This window comes from Prionailurus viverrinus, chromosome A3 (assembly GCF_022837055.1).
Source record: "Prionailurus viverrinus isolate Anna chromosome A3, UM_Priviv_1.0, whole genome shotgun sequence".
Lineage (NCBI taxonomy): Eukaryota > Metazoa > Chordata > Mammalia > Carnivora > Felidae > Prionailurus > Prionailurus viverrinus.
In genome coordinates this window covers 30,593,870-30,618,146 of record NC_062563.1, presented here as the reverse complement: position 1 = coordinate 30,618,146, position 24,277 = coordinate 30,593,870, and the positions used below count along the sequence as shown (strand labels likewise).

Sequence of the window (24,277 nt, the reverse complement as noted above, 5' to 3'; positions counted from 1 at the left end):
TGGACTATCACCAATATAAATTGAGGCTTGTTCATTAAAATATTTGTTGTGTTAAGATTTTGTTTTAATGAGATTTCACTTGAGTTAATATTTTGATAATATTTTATGGTTATTGTCATAACATGGTAACAGGTCATGTGGGTATTTTTCAGGATAAAGGTTTTGGATTTTAAACAATAAATGATATAAATTAATATCAAAGATCTGTTTAAGATTTTTATCAAATTGTTACATTGGAAACCTCAGTATCACATTACTCATATTCTGTCTTTTAGGCTAAGACATCAAGCACACAAAGAATTTTATGCCTACAAACAGGTGAGAAATTTACTTCAGATTGGCTTTGATCTTTATGTTTTTTGTTTTGTTTTTTTGGTTGTTTTTTGTTTGTTTTGTTTTTTTGCCAAAAAATGAGAATTTAGATTTCCACTCATATTTTAATCTGGGGCTGAATTTACTTGCGTTCATTTTAGCATTTCACTTGCCAGTTTGTAATACAAAATAGGTCAACTTCTTTAAGTATTTTCTTTAAGTATTATTTGAAGTTATAGAAAGTTCAGATGATATAATAATATAACAGGGAGGTTTAGCCAACATTTTGCTAAAGGGAGATGCTGTGGTTTATAATCCTTAAAGCTATGGTTAATCTAGTGGCATCCAGAGATTCCATGAAATGAATTTTTTTTTTTTTTTTCACCTCTTCCAGTAGAAGACACCAGCTCCTCAGAGGGGACCAGTTGTATTATAATGATCTCATCTCCTCCCCCTTTCTATTAATGTCACACCACCAGAAATCCAAATACTTGGGTCATTATTGTTAACCCCTAGCCCTTTGTACTATCATCCTTTTACTGATTTGTTTTTTAAGGTAATAAACTTAGCTTTTCTTGACGGCCAAGTACAATTTGTTTTTTCTTTCATGTGTCATCCATTAACATTTTACTCCAAACAGTGGGTCTAGGTGTTCCTTAATTTTGTTTTGGTCAAAAGTATGAAATTATTTTGTTGTCCTTAGTTTTTTGCTTTCTGTTTTTTAGATTTTGTTTGCTTTTTTTTTTTTTTTTTTTAAGTTTTTTTGTTGGGTTTTGTTGTTGGTTTTTTTTGAAGGGTTGTGGGGCAAGCTTTAGCTTATTTGGGCCTTTAACTGACACTGACACTACAGGACCATGTCACTGTTTTAGGATTACGTATCTTTTTTTATACATCTTTTGTTCGTGTCTTTTTGAAATCTGAGCTCCTTGTCAAGTTCCTTAGATGTATACACTGATGTTCATAGGTACCCCCACGCTCTTTCCCATAGGTCTCATGTGGGATTTATACACAGAGTTGAATGTTTTAGTTTTTCTAAATGAATGAATCCTGTTGTCTCAACATTATCGTAAACTTGACAGCCTATAAGATTTGTATGTAAGCTAAGTAGAAAGTAAAATTGGCCTTGATGGTTATTCAAGAAGTGAAATTGACTGATAGAATTAATACAGTAAGAAGACAGAAAGTAAAATGGTCTTTAAAATCTACTGAGTTGGAAATTTAGTACATCCCTGTGTAGTCGGATGGTAGCTTTTGATTTCTGAAAATGTAATATGCCCTGAAAACCATTTTTGGTTCAGGAATATAAGATACTCAAAATTGGGAGATTTTCTCCAAATTTCACTTGCCTGTTTTTTCACTTTAAGATGGCATGTAGTTCTAATAAGCTGTTTATTCTCAGAAACTTTCTTTTTAAATAATAATCCATCCTCTTATCACTTGGCATTTTTTTTTTTTTTTTTTTTGGTATCCAGTCACCACCGAGTCAGGTTAGGGACTGGATGAATTTTAAGTTCATTTACATAACTCTGGGTAGAGCTAAAATTTCCTGGGGATAGTAATGCAAAATAATAAGCAAAACTTCTAAAATTAAGATTGACCTTATTTTTTAATCTTTTATATATTAGTAATCGTTCACTTCCCATCAGCCAATACTGTGTTTTACTGAATCATGAGAGTCGACCTCATTTATTTTCCTCCTGGGTTAGCACTTAGTCCAGATGAGAATGTATTAATATCTTTTCCTAAAAGTTAATCTATACCCAAAGGGATTTAAAATTGCTTTTTGGGAGAACATTGCATCATTGCTCAAGTTGAAAAAATGTTGCTGGGGCACCTGGCTGGCTCAGTTAGTTAAGCATCTGACTTCAGCTCAGGTCATGATCTCACGGTTCATGAGTTTGAGCCCTGTGTTGGGCTCTGTGCTGACAGCTCAGAGCCTGGAGCCCATTTCAGATTCTGTGTCTCCCTCACTAGCTGCCCCTCCCCCGCTTGTGGTCTCTCTCTCTCTCTCTCTCTCTCTCTCTCTCTCTCTCTCTCCTTCAAAAATAAACATAAAAAAATTTTCTTTTCAACGAAAGAATGTTGCTAAAAAAATGTTCTGTCTCAAGCTATAAAAGAGATTTTCTCTAATATTGAATAAGAGGGGAAATGAGTAACATATACAATAGAAAAATATGTGTGAGTATAATGAGATATTTTTAAATTACACATTTAAATGAGTATGACATACTTTTATGTCTTACAGGTTATATTAAAAGAGAAAGTAAAAGAACTGAATTTACATGAGGTAAGTTGCCTATAAGTATTTAATCTTTTTTTCAAGTTTATTAATTTATTTTGAGAGAGAGAGAGAGAGAACGACTGGGGAAGGGGCAGAGAGGGAGGGAGAGAGAGAATCCCAAGCAGGCTCCATGCTGTTAGTGCTGAGCTAGACGTGGGGCTTGATCCCACAAACCATGAGATCATGGCCTGAACTGAAATCAAGAGTCGATCACTTAACCAACTGAGCCAGGCCCCCTGTTAAGCGTTTTAATCTTTTCTTGAGCTATTACCTAATAGAAGTGATATGCTTAACTATCTTTATTTTAAGAAGTTAAAAAAATTAGGCTTATTTTTATCAGCCATTAATAGGATAATTGAAAGTGAGGTCACATAAAAATCAATTGTGAGAAGACATAAGAGAGTAATGTAACTCGGGTGCCTAGGTGGCTCAGTCAGTTAAGTGTCTGACTTCAGCTCAGGTCATGATCTCCCCGTTCGTGGGTTCACACCCTGCATCAGGCTCTGTGCTGACTGCTCAGAGCCTGGAGCCTGCTTCGGATTCTGTGTCTCCCTCTCTCTCTGCCCCTCCCTGCTTACACTCTATCCCTCAAAAATGAATAAACGTTAAAAACAATTTTTTTTAAAAAGAGTAATATAACTCATTTTTAATAGAAATGGTGCTGATGTAAGATTTCATAGTAATAGGGATGCTGCATGTTGTCCCTGATATGAGTAGTAGATAGATACAAATTTGTTTTTCTACTCAAGATGAGTTTGCATTACTTTCACTCTTAAAAATGTTCCTAGTAGTTCCTTCATATCAATGGTACAAAAGAGACAATGATTACTTCTTGGGGGTGGGCATTTGGGGAGATGAGGCAAGGGGATAGAATAGAGAAGAACATAAGGGAAGATATGATTCCTTGGGATTGTCTAGTGATGAGGTTGCATGGTTGGCTCCCAGGTGTTCACAACTTTACTGTGCTTTGTAACGTAAATCAAAAGTATGTGTGTATCCTGCTGTACACTTTCATACACATTGTCTATGAGAATTTTTTTTAATGTTCATTTATTTTGAGAGGGACAGCACGAGCAGGGGAGGGGCAGAGAGAGAGAGAGAGAGAGAGAGAGAGAGAGAATCCCAAGCAGGCTCTGCACCATCAGCACAGAGCCCGATGTGGGGCTCAATCTCAGGGACTGTGAGATCATGACCTTAGCTGAAATCAAGAGTCGGATGCTTAACCGACTGAACCACAAAGGCGCCCCAGAATTCTTTTTCATTTTACTCTTTGTGTCATCTCTGACTACAATCGTTCAGTAGAACCCAGTGATTTTATTTTTAATTTTAGGACCCTTTTCTCTTCCTTTCTGAGTTCTTTAATTTATTTGTAAAGCAAGGAGTTAGAAAGCTCAAATTGTAATATCTATGTTTTATATAATCTCATTGTGGGGCAGCTACATTGCCAGTCTCTTCAAAAAGAGTTAATTTGTGAAATTATTTCAATAATAATAAAACAATGATTTCTGTTATCGTCAAACACTTTGAAAATTTCTACTGCGCCTTTGCTATTTCTGCATATTTTCTTTCCTTTTTTTTTTAATTTATTTAAATTCAAGTTAGTTAACATATAGTGTAGCATTGGTTTCAGGAGTAGAACCCAATGATTCATCACTTACATACAACACCCAGTGCTTATCCCATCAAGTGCCCTCCTTAGTACCCACCACCCATTTAGCCCATCATCCAGCCCATCTTCCCTCCAGCAACCCTCAGTTTGTTTTCTGTATTTAAGAGTCTATTGTGGTTTGCCTCCCTCTCTGTTTTTTTGTTTTTTTGTTTTTTTTAATGTTTTTATTTATTTTTGAGACAGAGAGAGACAGAGCATGAGCAGGGGAGGAGCAGAGAGAGAGGGAGACACAGAATCCGAAGCAGGCTCCAGGCTCTGAGCTGTCAGCACGGAGCCCGACGCAGGGCTTGAACTCACAGACTGTGAGATCATACCTGAGCCGAAGTTGGACACCCAACTGACTGAGCCACCCAGGCGCCCCTCCCTCTCTGTTTTATCTTACTTTTCCTTCCCTTCCCCTATGTGCATCTGCTTTGTTTCTCAAGTTCCACATGAGTGAAATCATATGATATTGGTCTTTCCTAAATGACTTAATTCATTTAGCATAATACCCTCCAGTTCCATCCACATTGTTGGAGATGGCAAGATTTCATTCTTTTCAATTGCCAAGTAATATTCCATTATACATGTATGTGTGTGTATGTATACACACACACACACACCAGTTGGGGTACATGTGCCCCTTCGAATCAGCATTTTTATATCCTTTGGATAAATACCTAATAGTACAATTGCTGGATCATAGTTCTATTTTTAGCTTCTTGAGGAACCTCCCTACTGTTCTCCAGAGTGGCTGCGCCAGTTTGCATTCCCACCAACAGTGCAAGAGAGTTCCTTTCTCTGCATCCTCGCCAACACCTTTTGTTTCCTGAGTTGTTAACTTTAGCCATTCTGGCAGGTGTGAGGTGGTATCTCATTGTGGTTTTGATTTGTATTTCCCTGATGATGAGTGATGTTGAGCATCTTTGCATGTGTCTGTCAGCCATCTAGATGTCTTCTTTGGAAAAGTATCTATTCATGCCTTCTGCCCATCTCTTCACTGGGTTACTTGTTTTTTGGGTATTGAGTTTGGTAAGTTCTTTATAGATTTTGGATACTAACCCTTTATCCAATATGTCATTTGCAGGTATCTTCTCCCATTCCACTGGAATGGAATCACCTTTTAGTTTTGTTGACTGATTCCTTTGCTGTGCAGAGCTTTTTATCTTGATGAGGTCCCAATAGTTCATCTGCATTTTTTTAACAAAGAGTTGCTGTGTTACAGCATTTTAGACCTAATCTTGGAATAAACCCAAGCATCAATTTCTGTTTAATTTTTAAATTTTCCCAAAATTAACATAAAGTAATAGAGGATGATCTCTTTTCCATTTGGGGTCTCTTTGATGACCATAAATGGAAAAATTAAATTCTGACATACATTACCCATATTGAATAACCAGGTTCCTCAGAAGTCTTCCTTATTGGTTTTGACCCATTAGTTTATAATGAATCTTTTATCTTGAATGAGTACACTGTGTTGGTTGCACCATTATGTATCAGAGTTAGTATTTCACTTGCACTCACCAATTCCAATTTTGCTAAATTGGACTAAGCTGCTGATCCCCTCTCCCTGTTATTTGAAACTGTAGCTAGGAAAACCTAACCTTGCTCTATATATAGCTTGTTTCCAGAGGCAATCATGTATTTTTTGCAGCTCATTTGGTTTTTTCCAGTTGCATTTCTTGGTGATGAAACTATTTTGTCAGACTTTTATGTGTGCGTGCATTCCTGTAGCCTAATTATACAGTGATGACATAGCTTTGTCCTATGTAAGCACATGGAATTTTGATATGGATACTGTTATTAGTGAATAATTAAAATCGTGAAAAATCAAAGACAAGCTAAATGTCCTTCAGTGGTGTAGTGAATAAATAAAACATGATATACCAAAGATTATCTACCAAGAGAGGGGGGGGAAGGAAGAGAAACCTGATCTAGTGATTCATACAGTGAGGTACTATAAAAGCAGACAAAATTAAGGACTGAGCTCTATCTGTAAATATATCAATTGGGATAGATCTCTAATGGGATCTGAAAACAAGTTATAAAGTGATATAAATGTTTATATCACATATGTAAACTAAAATAAACACCATATTGTTCATGGATTTATGTGCATACTGCAAGGTGTTTTACTGGGTTTGAGAAGGACACATGATCACGTGGGACATGGAGAGAAGAGAAAAAAGATTAGGGGAAGTTGGTCAAAGGGATGTTAGTTTAAAAAAAATTTTTTTTTAGTGTTTATTTGTTTTGAGGGAGAGAGAGACAGAGTGCGAGCAGGGGAGGGGCAGAGAGAGAGGGAGACACAGAATCCGAAAAAGGTTCCAGGCTCCAAGCTGTCAGCACAGAGCCTGACGCAGGGCTCTAACCCATGAACCGCGAGATCATGACCTGAGCCAAAGTCGGACGCTTGACCGACTGAGCCACCCAGGTGCCCCAAAAGTGATGTTAGTTTTATATGTAATGGTCTTAAAGAAGGAAAATAGTACATTACTTTTACAGTAATTTTAGAGTTATTGAATACATAAAACATGTCAGACACTTACTAAACTACAGAGACACAAAGGAGCGTAAAATACTAATTTCTGCCCTTAGGCAGTTAACAATCTGGTAGAGAAGACTGTAAACAAGCAAGTCACACTGGGGTGTGCAAAAGGGTGCTGTGTGTTATCTGGGATATATACTGAGAAGTTCTTAAGGGGTCTGATATTGCATAATCACATAGCTACTTCTTGGCTTTTGCTCCCCTAAGGGAGCCTTCCTGGGACCTTACCAACTCAGATGCCCAGACACCACCCTGCCCCCTCCAGCTTATTAGTTAGCTCTACATCTATGACTGTATCATTTTTGTTTAATTTTTTCTACCAGTATAGGGGTCAAGCAACACTTACACTGAGTGAAGCTAAGGAGGTACTATATACATATTCAAAACATAATATATTATCCTTCTACAAAGAAAAATATCCTCTTAATACCCATAGTCTTCCCTGTTTTTATTTCTCCATCTTTTAATAGAGAAACAGATACAGAGAAGGAGATCTCTAAGAGAAACAACAGAACAGTCATGTAAGTGGAGTCCTAAATGACCTCTAATGTCAAGAAAAACATTTTCTTGACATCTAGTGTTGAGAAAAACAGAAAGGTGCTGTGGAATCTGTGACATACTGGGGAATGCAGGTCCTGTTAAAGGAGTTGCTAGCACTCAGCTCTAGCTAATTGTTGTCATGGGGGAATGCAGGCCAGTTGTTGCCAGATCTGGGTTTCTTCAAGAAAAGCTGGAGAGTCTTGGCATTAGTTTACAATCTGCTCCCTATTTGCATTTAGTCTTTGTTCACCACAGTGTCCCCAACTCTAGTTTTTGTTGAGTAGTTGCTTTCTCCATTAAATCTCCTTTGTCAGAAATCAAATGGCCATATTTTGTGACTGTCTTTCTCAGTTCTCCATTCTGTTCCATTGATTTATGCACCCATTCCCTCACCAACACCACAGCTTTATAATAAGTCAAAATAAGACAGTAGGATTCCTCCAACTTTATTCTTCTTTTCCAAAACTGTTTTAGCTAGTCTAGTTCCTTGCTCTTCCATTTAAATTGTGGCATCAGCTAGTCTATATCTACGAAAAAGAAGAAAAAGTCCTCCTGGGATTTTGATTAGTATTGCATCGAATCTGTAAGTCAGGGGAAAATTGGCCTCTTTACCATGTTGAGTCTTATCTAAAAACACATTATGTCTTTCCATGTATGTATATACTGATTTATATAAAGCTCTGTTTTTAGTGCTTATTATACATTTAGGATTTTTATGTCTTCTTGGTGAATTGATCCCTCTGTCAAGACATAATATCCCTCTTCATCTCTGGCAGTTTTCTTTGCTTTGGAATCTTTGTGTGATATTAGTACAGCACCTCTAGCTTTCTTTTGATTAATGTTTCCATGGCCTGTATTTTTCCATCCTTTTATTTTCAGTCTACCTATAGAATTATATTTGAAGTGAGTTTTCTTATAGATAGCATAAAGTTGGGTCACGATGGATTTTTTTTAATCCACTCTGCCAATCTTGGTTTTAATTGGTGTGTTTAGACCATTTACATTCAAGGCAGTTATTGATGTTTGTAATTGGGTCTACCATTTTATTACCTGTCTTCTGTTTTTCCCTCTTTCATTCTTGTTTCCCTTTTACTGCCACCTTTGGATTATTTGAAGACTTTTAGTAATCCATTTTTAGTATCTTTTGTGATTTTGGCTTTATCTTTTTTGTGTAATATTTTAGAGAATTACAAAATAAATACACCTGGAACTATTTTTTTAGCACTTCAGTTGGAATGTAGAAACGTTCCACCATGTAGATAGACCCTTTTACCTTTTTCCACTTATGCAGTTGCTATCATATTACATCTATATACATTGAAAATCCATCTGACAGTGTTATATTTTTTACTTATAACTGTCAAATATATTTTAAAGGATTCTGGAAAGGAAGAATAGTCATAAATATTCAGATATTTACCATTTCTGTTGCTCTTCATTCCTAATATTCCAAGTTTCCTTCTTATTAATGTTCATATATATATATATATATATATATATATATATATATATAGTCCATGTATGTGCATATGCTGAGGGGAGGGGCAGAGAGAAAGGAGAGAGAGAATTCCAATCAGGTTCCATCCCATTGGTACAGAGCCTGAACCCATGAACTGTGAGACTGTGACCTGAGCCAAAGTCAAGAGTTGGACGCTTAACTGATTGAGCCACCCAGGTGCCCCTTCAAGTTTCCTTCTTCTTCTTCTTTTTTTTTAATGTTTATTTAATTTTGAGAGAGAAAGAGCAGGGGAGCAGCAGAGAGAGAGAATCCCAAGCACTCTCCATGCTGTCAGCACAGAACCTGATGCAGGACTCAAGCCCATAGACTGTGAGATCATGACCTGAGTCGAAATCAAGAGTCGGACACTTAACTAACTGAGCCAGCCAGGTGCCCCTTCAAGTTTCCTTTTTTTTTTTTTTTCTGGGTCATACTTTCTTTCTCTTTTTTTTTCTTTTCTTTTTTTTTTTTTGCACTGTTTTTTTTTTAATTTACATCCAAATTAATTAGCATATAGTACAACGATTTCAGGAGTAGATGCTTTAGTGCTCCTTACCCATTTAGCCCATCCCCCCTCCCACAACCCCTCCAGTAACCCTCAGTTTGTTCTCCATATTTATGAGTCTCTTCTGTTTTGTCCCCCTCCCGGTTTTTATATTATTTTTGTTTCCCTTCCCTTATGTTCATCTGTTTTGTCTCTTAAAGTCCTCATATGAGTGAAGTCATTTGATTTTTGTCTTTCTCTGACTAATTGCACTTAGCATAATACCCTCCAGTTCCATCCACGTCATTGCAAATGGTAAGATTTCATTCTTTTTGATTGCCGAGTAATACTCCATTGTATATATATACCACATTTTCTTTATCCCTTCATCCATCGATGGACATTTGGGCTCTTTCCATACTTTGGCTATTGTTGATAGTGCTGCTATAAACATGGGGGTGCATGTGTCCCTTTGAAACAGCATACCTGTATCCTGTGGATAAACACCTAATAGTACAATTGCTGGGTCATAGGGTAGTTCTATTTTTAATTTTTTGAGGAACCTCCATACTGTTTTCCAGAGTGGCTGCACCAGCTTGCATTACCATCAGGTTTCCTTCTTAATGTCATTTTCCTTCTATCTGATGAACTTCCTCTAGCATTTCTTTTCGAGCAAATCTGCTGGTTCTGAATTCTACTAGTTTGCCTTCATCTGAGAATGTCTTTATTTCATTCTCATTCCTGAAGGAAGGGCATAGAACTCTAGGTTGACACTTCTTTTCTTTCAGCACTTTTAAAATGTGCCACTCTCAATGAGAAAGAATGAAATATGGCCCTTGTAGCAACATGGATGGAACTGGAGAGTGTTATGCTAAGTGAAATAAGCCATACAGAGAAAGACAGATACCATATGGTTTCATTCTTATGTGGATCCTGAGAAACTTAACAGAAACCCATGGGGGAGGGGAAGGAAAAAAAAAAAAAGAGGTTAGAGTGGAAGAGAGCCAAAGCATAAGAGACTCTTAAAAACTGAGAACAAACTGAGGGTTGATGGGGGGTGGGAGGGAGGGGAGGGTGGGTGATGGGTATTGAGGAGGGCACCTTTTGGGATGAGCACTGGGTGTTGTATGGAAACCAGTTTGACAATAAACTTCATATATTGAAAAAATAAATAAATAAAAATAAAATGTGCCACTTCTTCTGGCTTTCACCATTACCGATGAGAAATTCAGTCATTCAAGTCATTGATCCTCTATCAGTGTCTTTTTTCTCCAACTGCTTTCAAAGTTTTTTTTTTGTCCTTAGTTTTGAATAACTTAATTATGATATATCTGAGCATAGATTTCTTTGGATTTATCCTGTTTGTGGTTTACTCAGCTTCATAAATATGTAGGTTTGACTTTAACCAAGGCTGATTTCCGGCCATTATTCAGATTTTGTTTTTGCATTGCATTTTTTGGGGGGTTGGGGGAAGAGAGAGATGGAGAGAGCTCATGCATGAGTGAGGGAAGAACAGAGAGAGATAGAGAGAAAGGGAGAATCTTAAGCAGGCTCCACGCCCGGCATGGGGCCTGAAGAGGGGCATGACCTCACGACCATGAGATCATGACCTGGAGCTGAAATCAAGAGTCAGATGCTTAACTGACTGAACCACCCATGTGCCCCCACATTGCACTCTTTCTGTCCTGCCACCCCACCAGAGAAGGCCTCATCTACCTGCTGTGCTTATATGGGTCAATCAGAATATACATAGTTTTGTACAACCCTGAGTCCACATCCACAATACAGTGGTAGAGCCATCCATGTAGCTTCCAAGTTTGAATAAATTCAGGCCCAACCCCCCTTCCATCAGGTATTGCCTGTACATACAAAAGGGAAAGGACACCCTGCTTCCCTCTGCATCTCGGCACCAGCTGGGAACCTGGCTGCACAAGGACTAGAAAAAGCCATCAGTTTTCTCAGGTCAGGCAGAGGAGTAATGTGGCAGGTACACTGTAGCCCTGCTCTGCCCTGCTTTCCATAAGAAGAGACTACAGAAAGGTTGGACCCATTTGAGTTGCCCCCTATGTAAAGTAAAAAATATCTTTTCCTTCTTCTCCTCACCTCCCCATAGGCTCATCCCCTTCCCTTTGTTCCAGTGAGGAGGTGGCTCTGGCAGTGCAAGTTTTACCACATCCTTGTCTTATATAGAAAGAGATTTAAACCCATTCAGTCTTTCTAGGACTATTGATCCATCTTCTTACATATCACATTCTCAAATTTTACTTTTAAAAATATACAAATATTTGGAGCCCAACTGAGGTTTGTCCAAGGTTTGTTAAAATTGCAAAAATAGTTAAAAACAAACAACAACAAAAACCCAAAGCATGTATAAAGAACTGAAAGTATGTAGGACCCTAGAGATTGAGTGGGTATAGTCCCTCCCTTCCATTAGAGAACACTGGCCCCATAGGAGAGAAGGTCACAAATCAATGAGGTGTGTATAGCAGTGGGCCAAGGATATGAACATATGAGGGCCATGGAAGGGACTGTCCACTGTACTTCATTTGGAACCAGAAAGCTGGACCTTTCCTGAATGGCAGAACCATCTGTAGGTTGCTTTCATAGTTCCCAAAGATTCCAACCTTAAATGACACCTCTGAACTAGAAATGCTGCCTCTGGAATCAGTGTACAAGGTGGCAACATTACCAAGATGTCTGTTACTTCATATAATTATCTTAAGAGCAAGGGAACTCACATTTTTAAAAACTCAGATAAGATAGGTATTATTCCTTATTTTGCATTTGTAGAAATTGAGATTTAAGAAAGTTGAGTAGAATGGGTATATTATCCAGCTTCTGAGCATAGAGAAAGAGTGTGACCCTAGCCTTTCCCATGGTGATAACCTCCCCCGACCAGAAAATGCCCTCACACAGAAGCTCCTCCATTCCCTCTCCAGAAGAGGAGAAGAGGAAACGAAAGAAGAAGCATCTAGTGCAGAGCCCCAGTTCCTACTTCATGAATGTGAAATGCCCAGGTTGCTGTAAAATCACCACCACCTTTAACCATGCACAAATAGTAATTTTGTGCATTAGCTACTTCACTCTCCTCTGCCAACCTACACGAAGAAAAGTAAGACTTAACAGAAGGATGCTCCTTCAGATAAAAGCAGCACTAAAAGCACCCTGAATCAAGACGAGTGGGAAACCATCCCAATAAACACATTTTGGATACAAAACAAAAATAGTGTGGCCCTAGGTGTTTGAGTCTGGAGTCATCACATGCTGTCCCAATTGCCCCCACAGACTTGAAGCTTCTGCTCTTCCCCAACCTGCAAAAAAATTACTTTGGAGCTACTTGACTCAGCTTCCTTCTGCTTTCTGCAGGTGCCATCAGTTAAGAACTTTTCTGACTTTTAACATGTAAAACAAGCAAACTCAAGTATTTATAGACTAACCAGTCAGTAAATGTGTCTTCCTATCCCAGCTTCTGGCAGGGCTAACATTATCATAGTCCATTCTTTGACTTCAAAAAATGAAGAGTGATGAGGAACTCTTCCTGTCTTCTTCTATCAGGCCCTAATGTAAAGACCAGACAAAGACGTCACACACGAAAAGAGAGAGAGAGAGAGAGAGAGAGAGAGAGAGAGAGAACTCCAAACCAGTATCTCTTATGAACATAGGAGAAAAAATCCTCAACAAAATACTAGCAAACTAAATCCACCACCATATAAAAAGAATTATATGCCATAATCAAATGGAATTTATCCCAAGGAATACAAGGTTGGTTTAACAAAGAAAAATCCATCAATGTAATACACCCTATTAACAGAATAAAGGGAGAAAAAAAAACACACACACCTGGTCACTTCAGTAGATGCAGAGAAAGCCCTTAACAAAATTGAAAATTCTTTCATGATAAAAACACTCATCAAACTAGGAATAGAAGGGAACTTCCTCAACTTGATCTATGGAAAACACAGAGCTAACATCATACTTAATGGTAAAAAACTGAAAGCTTTTTCCCCTAAGATCAGAACAAGACAAGGATGTCTGCTCTTGCCATTTTTATTCAGCATTGTACTGCAGTTGTACTGCATTGTGCTGCAGGGTCTAGCCAGAACAGTCAGGCAAGAAAAAGTAATAAAAGGCATCCAGATTGGAAAGGAAAAAGGAAAACTATTCTTTTCAGATGACATGAATTTATAAAAACAGAAAACCCTACAGAATCCACCAAAAATCATGAGAGCTAATAAATGAGTGCAACAAATAAGATCAACATACAAAAACCAGCTGTATTTCTATGCACTGGCAATGAATAATCCAAAAGTGAAATTAAGAAAACTATTCCATTTACACCAGCATCAAAAAGAGCAGTTGGAATTAATTTAACAAAAGCTCAGACTTGTACACTGAAAAGTACAAAATACCATTGAAGGATATTAAAGAAGACCTATATAAGTGGAAAAACCTACCATGTTTGTGGTTTGGAAGACCTACTATTGATAAAATGGCAACATTCCCCCAAATATTTACAGAATCGACACAATCCCAATCAAAATCACAGCTGCCTTTTTTTTTTTTTTTTTTTTTTTGGTGAAAATTGACAAGCAGATCCTAAAATGCACATGAAAATGCAAGAGACCCAGAATAGCTGAAAACAATCTTGCAAAAGGACAGAGTTGGAGGAGTCACATCTCCCAATTTTAGAACTTGACACAAAGCCTCAGTTTGAAGACAGTGTGATCCTACCAGTTGGAGAGATGTGCAGATCACTGGAATAGAATTGAGAGTTCAGAAACAAACCTATATGGGGCACCTAGGTGGCTCAGTTGGTTAAGCATCCAACTTTTTGTTTTAGCTTAGCTCATGATTTCACGGTTTATGGGTTCAAGCCCCACATCGGGGCTCTGAGCTGGACAGCATGGAGCCTGCTTGGGATTCTCTCTCTCCCTCCCTCTCTCCCCTCCCCAACTCACACACGCATGCACACACTCTTTCTCTCTCTCAAACTTAAAAAAAAAAAAAAAGTTATTTATTTATTTATTTATTTGAGAGAGACAGAGAAAGAGCAGGGGAGGGGCAGAGAGAGAGGGAGACACAGAATCCAAAGCAGGCTCCAGGCTCCGAGCTGTCAGCAGAGAGCCTGACACGAGGCTCGAACTCATGAACCTTGAGATCATGACCTGAGCCGAAGTCGGACACTTAACTGACTGAGCCACCCAGGCACCCCCAAAAAAGTTATTTTAAGAAAAAAAGACAAATGTATACAATTATGGTCAATTGATTTTCAACAAGTGCATCAAGACAATTCAATAAGAAAAGAACAGTTGATTCAACAAATGGTGCTGGGATAACCAAATTGTATAAAACAGTGAAGTTAGGGCTCTGCTTCACACCATATATAAAAATTAAAAATGGACCAAAGACCCAGATGTAACAACTAAAATTACAAAACTCTTAGAAATAAACATAGATATAAATTTCCGTGGCTTTGGGTTAAACGATGGTTTCTTAGATATGACACCTAAAGCACAAGCAACCGAAAGAAAAAGATAAATTGAACTTCATCAAAATTTAAAAACCCTTATTATCAAGAAAGTAAAAAGATAACCCACAGGGAGAAAATACTTGGAGATCTTCTATCTGATAAGAGTAGGTAGTATCCACAACATAGAAATAACTGTTACAATTCAATAAAAAGCCTACAAAATAAAAAGAACTGCAAATATTTTATATCAGCCTTTTTATCCTAACAAGGTCTTTTGTAGAAAAAAAGTTTTTTAATTTGATAAAGTCCATTTTATTTATTTTTTTCCTTCAATTGCTTATGCTTTAGGGGTGATATCATGCTTTTGGTGATAGCCAGCTATGGATGTCCAATTGCTCCGACACCATTTGTTGAAAAGGTTGTCCTGCCATTGAAATGCTTTTTTGCACCTTTGTCACAATCAGTTGGCTATCTGATAAGGAATTGTATCTAGAATATATAAAGAACTCTTACAACCCGTAAAAAGAAAAATAACCCAACTAAAAACGTGGACAAAGAATTTTGAACAGACATTTCTCCAAAGAAGATATACAACAGGCCGATAAGCACATCATTAGTCATTAGGAAAGTGCAAATCAAAACCACAATGAGATTACCGCTTCATACCATCTAGGATGGTTATAATCAAAAAGACAATAAAAATTACCTGATGATATGGAGAAATTGGAACCCTCATACACTGCTGGTGGGAATGTGAAATGATGTAGCCATCCTGGGAAACAAACAATTTAGTAATTCCTCAAAAAGTTAAATACAGAATTACCATATGACCTAGCAATTACTCCTAGATATATACCCAGAGAATTGAAAACTCGTGTTACTTGTTTAGAGTAGAGCAACATTATTCATAATAGCTAAAAGGTAGAAACAATCCAAGTAACCATCAACTAATGAATGGATAAACAAATATAGTATATCCATACTACTATTTAGCCATAAAAGTAAATATTGATTCATGATACAACATGAATAAACCTTGAAGGCATTTTGCTAAATGAAAGAAGGCAGACAAAAAAGACCACTTATTGTATGATACCATTTCATGATTCCATTCCATTCTGGAAATGACCGGAATAGACAAATCCATCAAGACAGAAAGTTGTAAGTGATTGCCAGGGACTGCGAGAAGGGGGAATGGGGAGTGACTGTTTATGGGTGTGGGCTTTGGGAGCATGGAATGAAATGTTCTGGAATTAGTGGTGATGGTTGCACAACTCTGTGAGTATACTAAAAAAGGCTGAATTGTATACTTTAAAGGGATGAATATTACGTGAAATATACCTCCATTTTTAAAAAGGTATGGGAAGTTACAATGGAGAAGCAGTTTGTTGTTGAAATACTGTAGAGTGCAAAATAGGACCTGTAAAGTTGTAAAATTAGTTTGGCCCTTCATGGAACTTCTGAAAAGTCAGATCGGAGGCTTTTCTCTTCATGACTGCCCTTGCTTTTGGTCACCTTTGGCACTTAACATGTCAGAATTTAACCTTTTTTTCCTTACAGGTGACTATGGTTTTAGAATTTGTTTAACAACATAATAGCACATTATAACCATTAATTGTAACTCCATTTTAAAAAGGCTACACATCTAATTTTGGATCCTAGAAAAATAAGCAAATTAAAATTGAGTGGCTTGTCCAACTTCTTGCCCTTTGGTAGGATCAGTGCTGAATCTCCACAGGGCAGAGCCAGCAGTCCTGACCCTGTTTCCCTCCCTGTGCTGGGAGGAAAGCTGGGCCTTCCCAGAATGCCTACCAGATGGGAACATCATTTCTCCTTTTAAGCAGAAGCCCAAAAAATCACCCCCAAGGCTGGAACTGCTAGTTTCTCACCTTTACCCACACAGCTCGTTCTCAGCCTTCCTGCAGACGTCAAAAATGGGCTTAAAAATAGTGTTCCCGTCATGAAATTTAAACATAAATAAAAACAACTGGTATTGGTAGACTGCCTTACTGCCTCCTCAGCCCTGTCCCCAGTCTGAACTGATGACAGTGGGGCAGGTAGTGTCCTCACTCTACAGATGAAGGAACAGAGCTTGAGAGGCCACATGATGACAGAGGTTCCACAGCTAGTGGGTGTCTGAGCCAAGGCCAGCTGTCTGTCCTTCCTCCTCCCCTGCTCTCCTGTCTCCATGGTAAGGCTGAATCTTGATAAGACAGTTACCATTCTCCTCCTGTGAAGATCCTATCTGCTGTGTACAAGGCTCCTGAGAGCTCCCCAGAAAAGGGTGTTGGAAAACAGATTCACAGCACTGGCCACAGGGCACCAAGAGCCACGTGGCCTATCACATAACGTAAGAAGACACTGGGCTACACATTATAGGTTAAGAAACAGGCAACAGGGAGGCCGTGTCAGCTGGATGGACAAGAAATGGTGACGGTTGAATCAGGATCCCTGGAGATGGACAGGGAAACAAGCAGGGAGGAGTTCAACCTTTGGGCAGGAGACAAGTAGGACAGCAGCACATCAGTGCAACAGACCTGGGTCCCTCAGCCAGGTCCGGCCACTCACCAGGGTGGCTCCAAGCCTCTGTTTTCTTGCCTGTGAAGTGGGTATATGCAATACTTGATGTCTCTGAACGCTGCTGTGTGCCCAAGGAGTAGTGGTTGGAAGTGAAAGCCTCTTTCCAGGCATTGGAGCCTAGCCACCTGTCAGAGAGTGAGCCTGGCCCCGTCTGTGTATTTTCGTAAGTTTAACTATTAGAGACTCTTGAATAACTTTATATATGACAAAGATGTTGACAAGGCAGCCATGGGGGACCCCAGGGACTGTGAGAAGCACGTCACCACAGGCTGTGCCATGTAGTTTATACTGTCTACATTGTGAAAACCAAAGGAGGGCTCCAGGGCCTGGGCCGGGGCATGAGCACTCCCCTCAGGGGCCGTGCTGCTGAGTGGGCAGAGCATTCCCTGGCGAAGCCAGCCCCTCACCCACCCAGGACAATCGCTTTATGTTTAGCCTGTCTACTGAGAATAAGCCAAGTCAGACTCTTCTGACTACTGAAGTAAAGGAAGCTGCTTCTTGCTTTCTGTCTTCTCCTGTCTGCCCTCCATCTTGAAGATGTGTGACAGGAAGAGCAGGAGACTCTTCAGAAGACCTCGCCCATTCAAGCCTGCTTCTTTCACTTAAGGAGTTGTGGGACCTTGTAAGTCCCTTCAAATGGCTGGCTTCGGGGGGCCTGCACTTTACTTTGGGGCCTGGGAGAGTATTTAGCACTCTGCTTCATGTGTGCAATTGTCTTTCAGCTCTGTGCAGTGTGTCTAGAAGACTTCAAGCCTCGAGATGAGTTGGGCATTTGTCCATGTAAGCATGCCTTTCACAGAAAGTGAGTATTGGTATGGAATTATTTTTTTTAATGTTTGGTTTTTGAGAGAGAGCAAGCAAGCAAGGGGGGAGGGGCAGAGGGAGAGAGAGGGAGACACAGAATCCGAAGCAGGCTCCAGGCTCTGAGCTGTCAGCACAGAGCCCGACAGGGGGCTCGAACTCACCCAGTGGCGAGATCATGAGCCAAAGTTGGATGCTTAACTGACTGAGCCACGCAGGTGCCCCTGGTGTGGAATTATTTAAAGGGACCTGAATTTGAGGCACATTGAGCCACTTACTTGTGGGTTTAGAGCAGTGCCAGACAAGCCGGACAGCTTCATCATTAGTCTACAATGCAGCAAGCTCAACGCACCCTATGGAGTGAGGTGCGTGCATGCACGTGTGTGTGTGTACATACGTGACATCAGGAGGGACCGGGGTGGCGGAACATGACTGCCAGGCAGGACTTTGGGCAGAGGGCAAAATAAGCCCACACCTCCTTAGAGCTGAGGCTACAAACAGCTGCTTTAAATGGAATTTTCCAACGAGAGCTTCTATTCCTAAAAACTTAAAACCAGTTATTTTAAATCAAAATAAATAAAGTATGAATGTAAGTGGGAGTGTGAAGCCATCTCCTATGCCAACATACTAATATTCCCTCTTCCCTCACAATTTTTTGTTTTCATTTCTATTAAAAACTTCTATTTCTCCTACTTCCCACCACCCTCCTCAGTGTACTTCATCCTTTAAGTCATGGATGATTCGAGGGTATAGCATGCTGTGGCTGATTCGTATCACCTTTTAGAAGATTAGAGGCTTTGATTTCTCCAGGGGGTAAAAGGCATTCTCCACCTGCTGGTGGAGCTGCTTGGGATCTGAGTGTTCACACCAGCCCCTGGCTAGAGGGGCAGATGTGTTTAACCCATGAGGCATCTGGCAGGGGGCGCCATAAGCCTGGGACTGACATCTTCCTCCTGTGTTGTCTCATCCTGCAGGTGCCTTATTAAGTGGCTCGAGGTTCGTAAAGTATGTCCACTGTGCAACATGCCAGTTCTGCAGCTGGCCCAGCTGCACAGTAAGCAGGACCGTGGACCCCCGCAGGGGCCCCTGCCCGGGGCAGAGAACATCGTATAGCTCCCCCAAGGACCAAACTGCTGTGGGATCCGACATCCATATGGAGCCAGGAGGAACACAAGCGGTCTCTGCGTTGGCTGCTCTACCTGGGGCACCAGCTGCCACTTCCTTTGCCTCATGAAGAACTCGGGCCAGCTACGCTGGGAAGCCAGACTGCTGGGTCTTGTGACAACCAAAGCACGCTGACACTACCCCATGCCAAGAGAAGAGGAGTGGATGATGGATAAGCCTTCCGGTTACATTCAAGAAATTTCATGAGGGTCTCTTACTGACGCCATTACTCTGTCTCCCAGATACTTTTCTCCATGTCAAGGTGAATCTTTATCAAGCAGAAGGCAAGATAGGATTGTTAGAGAAGGGAACTGAGGGCAGGTGTTTAAAGCCCCCCCGCCCCCCCCCCCCACCCTGTGGACAGATGAGCTTCTATGCAGACCGTGCATGCTTTTGCAGCAGCAGACCCTCCTGGCAGTCCCTGAGCCAAGTAAAACCAGCGGTTACCTCAGTTGAAGCCCGACTGGTTGCCAGTGATTGGTGAGGCAGTGTCAACAAGGCTTTTCACATTATGTTCCTTTGATAAAGTCATCTTGGAACCCAGGGGCTTTGGTTACCACAGAGCAGCAGTGCCCCCTCGCCACTCCTTCTCTCTCAAGTTCATGACACTTGCTTATCAAATCATCTAAACACATTAGGTGCGCTTGGAAAGGCTGGTCAGAAGTCATTTCCTCTTATTCTTGCCCGCCCCCCCAAGCTCCCCAGTGAAGCCCAGCCAGGCCGCCCATCTGGAGCCCCAGCAGGGGATGTGCTGTCCGTGTGTGACCCAGGGAGCCTCAGGGTCCTGCCCACCCCCATACAGTGGGGTTCCAGTGCAGCTGCTGGTCTTAGCCCACTGCCTCAGTAAGGAGCTGCTGTGAGCCTCTCAGATGGCTCCCAAGGGGAGCTTCTTCCTGAGAATGGCCAGTCTTCCCGGCCCTGCTGAGACGAGAGGATGCTGACTCCCTTGCCTCTCTCCACTCCTTCCGTTTCCTTCCCTCTCCTGCCCTGTATTTCTACTTGAGAAAATGCCTGTCATTGGCTTTTTAACAATTTGAAGCATCCCAAATGAGATCTTTCTGTAATTCTGAAGCGAGGGATCCACTTGAAATTGTAAATAGTTTCAGGAAGCTCCCGTAGGGCTGTTCACCCATTGGTGTGTGCCTCAGTATTCAGACTTGCGATAAGTAATTTAAAGTGTCTTTATAGGAGAGAAGTGCATGCTGCTCTCTGGCTCTTTCCAACTTTTCTAGAAATGACTGAAGAGTCCATTCGGATTCATGAATACTGTATAAATTTGCCATCTGAAGTGGCTTTGGGTCAGATAGAAAGTTCTTTTCCACGGCACTGCTTTCCACCTCCTTCTGTTATAGGGTGGACTCTTCGTCAAGAGCTTTGCCTCTGCTCCATTCCCCAGGTGTGCGTGAGGACAGTTTCTCATTGGAAATGTGGTCTGCATGGTATGGAGAGAGAATGGAGGAAGCTTTACTACTCTGTTCATGGCATGTCTCCAGGGATTTTTTTCTGGATTCGTCTCTACCATCTTAGAATGGGAGACAGAACCTGTCCTTGGCTCAGATGGCTGGGGTCAGATGAGGAAAATTCCCATTAGCCTAGGAAAGTGCTGGACAAAATCCAGTTTGGAAAATTACAAATCCAGTTGGTCAGAATTGGCTGTTTCCTCCTTGTGACCTATTCATGTCACGCCAACTGGCTGCTTCAACAGGGCAAGGAAGTGTGGGGTACTTTTATATGAAAGCCTTAGCCTGTTGGGCATCCTTGAAAAGAGATTTTCATGCGCTCCTACTTTCACCATTTCTGCGTTGTGTCGGTAGCACAATGGAGTTGAATACTGCAAAGCACCCAGTTTACAGTGAAATGTTTCCAGTGACCAGTGTCAAAAGTAGGTCTGCTTCTAACGAGCCTCAGTTGTGGCCAACACCCACCATTCCCCATGGGATGGCTTGGGACAGATCTCACCTTGTTACGAGGTTCCAACAGGAAAGAGAATTTTTCCCCTGAAGGGAGGAATTCGCATGCTCTAAAAACTGCAAATGATTTCAGCTCACAGCTTTGGCAAGATTATAACTCATCGGTTGCAGCTTTTTTCTGTCCCTGTATGTGTGGGTAGATTAGTTCATTTCCCTGTCACAGGAAGGGCAAGTTGATCTGGTTGGTGCATAGTTCCAGCCATTAGAGGAAAGCGCCAGAATGCCGTTCACTCTCCATTGGGCACCAACCCCCATGAGGTGCCGCTAACGTGACCTCCACACCTGTGAATGCGGAAGGCTTTTTAAATGCCACCCTTTCACCAGGGTGGGGCTGGATATGGAGTGGTGAATATTCACTCTGCTCGCCATCTCCTTTCTTGGCTCGGTGTCCCACTGCAGCTCAGCCAGTGTCACCCAGAGTAGTCGTTCCTGCCACTCTTAGCAAGACAACCTGAATGCACTGCTCCCCACACCTGGGTCCTCCTCCAGGACTCTGTGCTGCACTGTCATTATTGCCAATGGCCAGGGCTTAATTTACATCTTCAATTCTGATTCAAACACAGTTGTCTGTGGACAAGGTTAAATCTTCATCTGAACTTTTTAAAGAATGGGTTAAGGATCCCCTAATACTCTTGGCACAGGCTCACACCTTACACTGAGGCCACCCTGGCCACATCTATCTTTTGTTAGGAAGTTGTTGGTGATCTTTTGTTAATCTGTAGACATGTGGGGACTTTGGTCTGCTCTTGGGCCACTGGGGGGGTGACATAGCAGGTTTTGGGGGTTTGTTTTGTTTTGTTTTGTTTTTTACTTTGTCTTGCTGTGTCTAAACAGCTCAAAGATCAGATGTTACTTGTATGCCGTGGGTTAAAAGAATGTAACTCAGCCCCAACTGAACTCCATGGGTGGCTGCATCATTATCTAGTTGTTGCTAGAAGTACAGCCGAATTCAGGTGGCTTTAGAAACAGGGAACAAAACCAGCCTGACTTGATTCCTGATGAAGTAGGCATAAGACATTGTCATCTGCCGCTTCTCTCTGCCACAGTGTGATGTGGTTGGTCCTGTCCCTGGCAGGTGAGGTCCTTGTAGCCTGTGCCCACCAAGGCAGGGAGCTGGACTAGACAGAAATGGCCAGATGCGAGTAGATGGCCCACGGGGAAGTCTAAGCTGAGGAATACAGGGAACATTCCATCATTGCCAGATAGCCTGTTCTTAACACATCTTGACAAAATTAAGATCCTTTGCCCCAGTGCCAAGTCCCTTGGACCCATTAGAGGACCAATTTGTACCTTTCCACAGCCCCACTCCAAAGCCTGCCACCTCTGTGGCCTGGTCTTGCTCTGCTAAGCTATTCTGAACTGTAGTAGTTTTTCTGAAAGTCTTTCTGAGAATTACGAAATGAACACAGGGAGGATCTGGACAGAAAAAGTGCTGAGTGAGTTTAATCGTCCCTTGCCATTCACCAGCCATGTGTCTTTATGCAAGTTAGCCTCCCGAAGCTGATTTCCTTCTCTGCCCTCTAAGAATTGTAGTGACATTTTTGCTGGCTCTCATGAGGACCATACATGTCCAAAGCCTGGTGGGCAGTAGGCCTGGGGTTGTGGAAGTTCCTAATTATAGGCAGGATCATGCCAGTCACATAGGGCTCCTCTGTAGCTCAGGTAGCAACAAAACCTCAGCAAGAGCCTCCTGAGATACAGGAGCTCCCTTGGGGTAGGGCCTGCGTTTACCTGGGTCCCTTCCTTTTCCTCTCCTGATCTTGCCAGTCACCTCCATCTGTCTTTGCCCATGGTGCTCCTTGGCAGCTATTCCATAAATTTTTGAATAGGTAATCCCTTCATATAATTCACAAATCACGAGTCTTCCTTGCATCCCTGACCTAGCGAGCCCAACTTATTGCCCCTTGAACACCCGCTGTGTTCCACTATGTTCCATGTAGATCCTTCCAGTGACCATTTGTGCATAAACAGGGATTACACACGTGTATATATAACTCTTCTCTTTTACTCATGTGATACCAGACCAGTATATCCAAGGAGCATTCCTATTCATGGGGGAAGAGCCATCTCAGAAGTCTGAATATCTGTACAAGGTGAGCCCATAATTGGAGGATGTCTTTGCAATCACATTCCCTTTTGAATAAGGCATTTTTTATTGATTGCAGCATACTAAAATTCTAGTTTTCCATACAAAGCAGAAATAGCAATCCCTCCCTGACCCTTACCACACACTCAGATAATATGAGAGCACCACCAGTTTCCAGACTGCACAAGGACAGTCTGGTCTGTGACAGGACACCCAACAGCAGGCTCTGCTGTGTTGCTGAGAACAGCAATGCAGGCCTCTCGTCCAGGTCCAACAGCCTTTACACCCCCCCTGGTCCCCATCCAACCCCATCCGATGGGGTGACGTCTGACTACAACTGTCATTTCTTAGGCGAGTTCTTGTGTTTCTGAGGCAGGAGTCTGATAAGCAGCAGCAACTGAAGCCTGAGGCATCCTTCTGTTTGGGGGACAGATGTCTCAGATGACGCTAAGCAGGTAGGTGGCCAGTCTCCTCACGACTAACCATAGATACACTTCAGTGTCCGTCTTCAAGGTCCTGGCTCTGCTCCCTTTCCCTCCCCACTCTTTATATGCACACATTAAAAAGAAAATGCTTGCCACAGAATTTTTTCCATTTGACAACAGAAATCTTTTAAGGAAAAAATGTCTTACAAAGCTGCTTCTTCCAGGCAGCCCTAGGGGGAGGGGCATGGACTCCTACATTGGTTCTCACCCCCCTCCCTGGCTTCCTGCCTCCCAGAGCAGCAGCCCAGCGCTTTCCTTGGATTAAAAGTGCAATTTAGGCCCCTAACCTGAAACTTGAAAGGAATTGTATGTGAAATGCCACCCTTCTGTCACCTGAGTATCTGGCCCTGGGTTAGAATGTCTTTCACATCAGCTATTACAAGTTTCTTAAGTAAAAGAGATGAATGTGT

At 41.3% G+C, this 24,277-nt stretch overlaps 1 protein-coding gene across 2 annotated transcripts in view; it reads left to right on the top strand.

Moving 5' to 3' along the window:
* The window catches only part of RNF24 (ring finger protein 24), a 78,104-nt gene extending 54,551 nt beyond the window's left edge, over positions 1 to 23,553 (top strand). The window contains exons 3-7 of one of the 2 annotated variants that reach the window (XR_007150855.1): positions 276 to 318; positions 2,558 to 2,599; positions 18,084 to 18,163; positions 19,137 to 19,588; positions 23,319 to 23,553. Coding sequence is in view for 1 of the 2 variants with exons in the window: in XM_047852531.1 (XP_047708487.1) it covers positions 276 to 318; positions 2,558 to 2,599; positions 18,084 to 18,163; positions 19,137 to 19,275 (304 nt within the window). In the remaining variant the exon portion in view is untranslated. Of the gene's footprint in view, positions 1 to 275; positions 319 to 2,557; positions 2,600 to 18,083; positions 18,164 to 19,136 lie in introns of both variants that reach the window. The other variant, XM_047852531.1, reaches the window with a different exon arrangement.
* Positions 23,554 to 24,277: the final 724 nt, after the last annotated feature.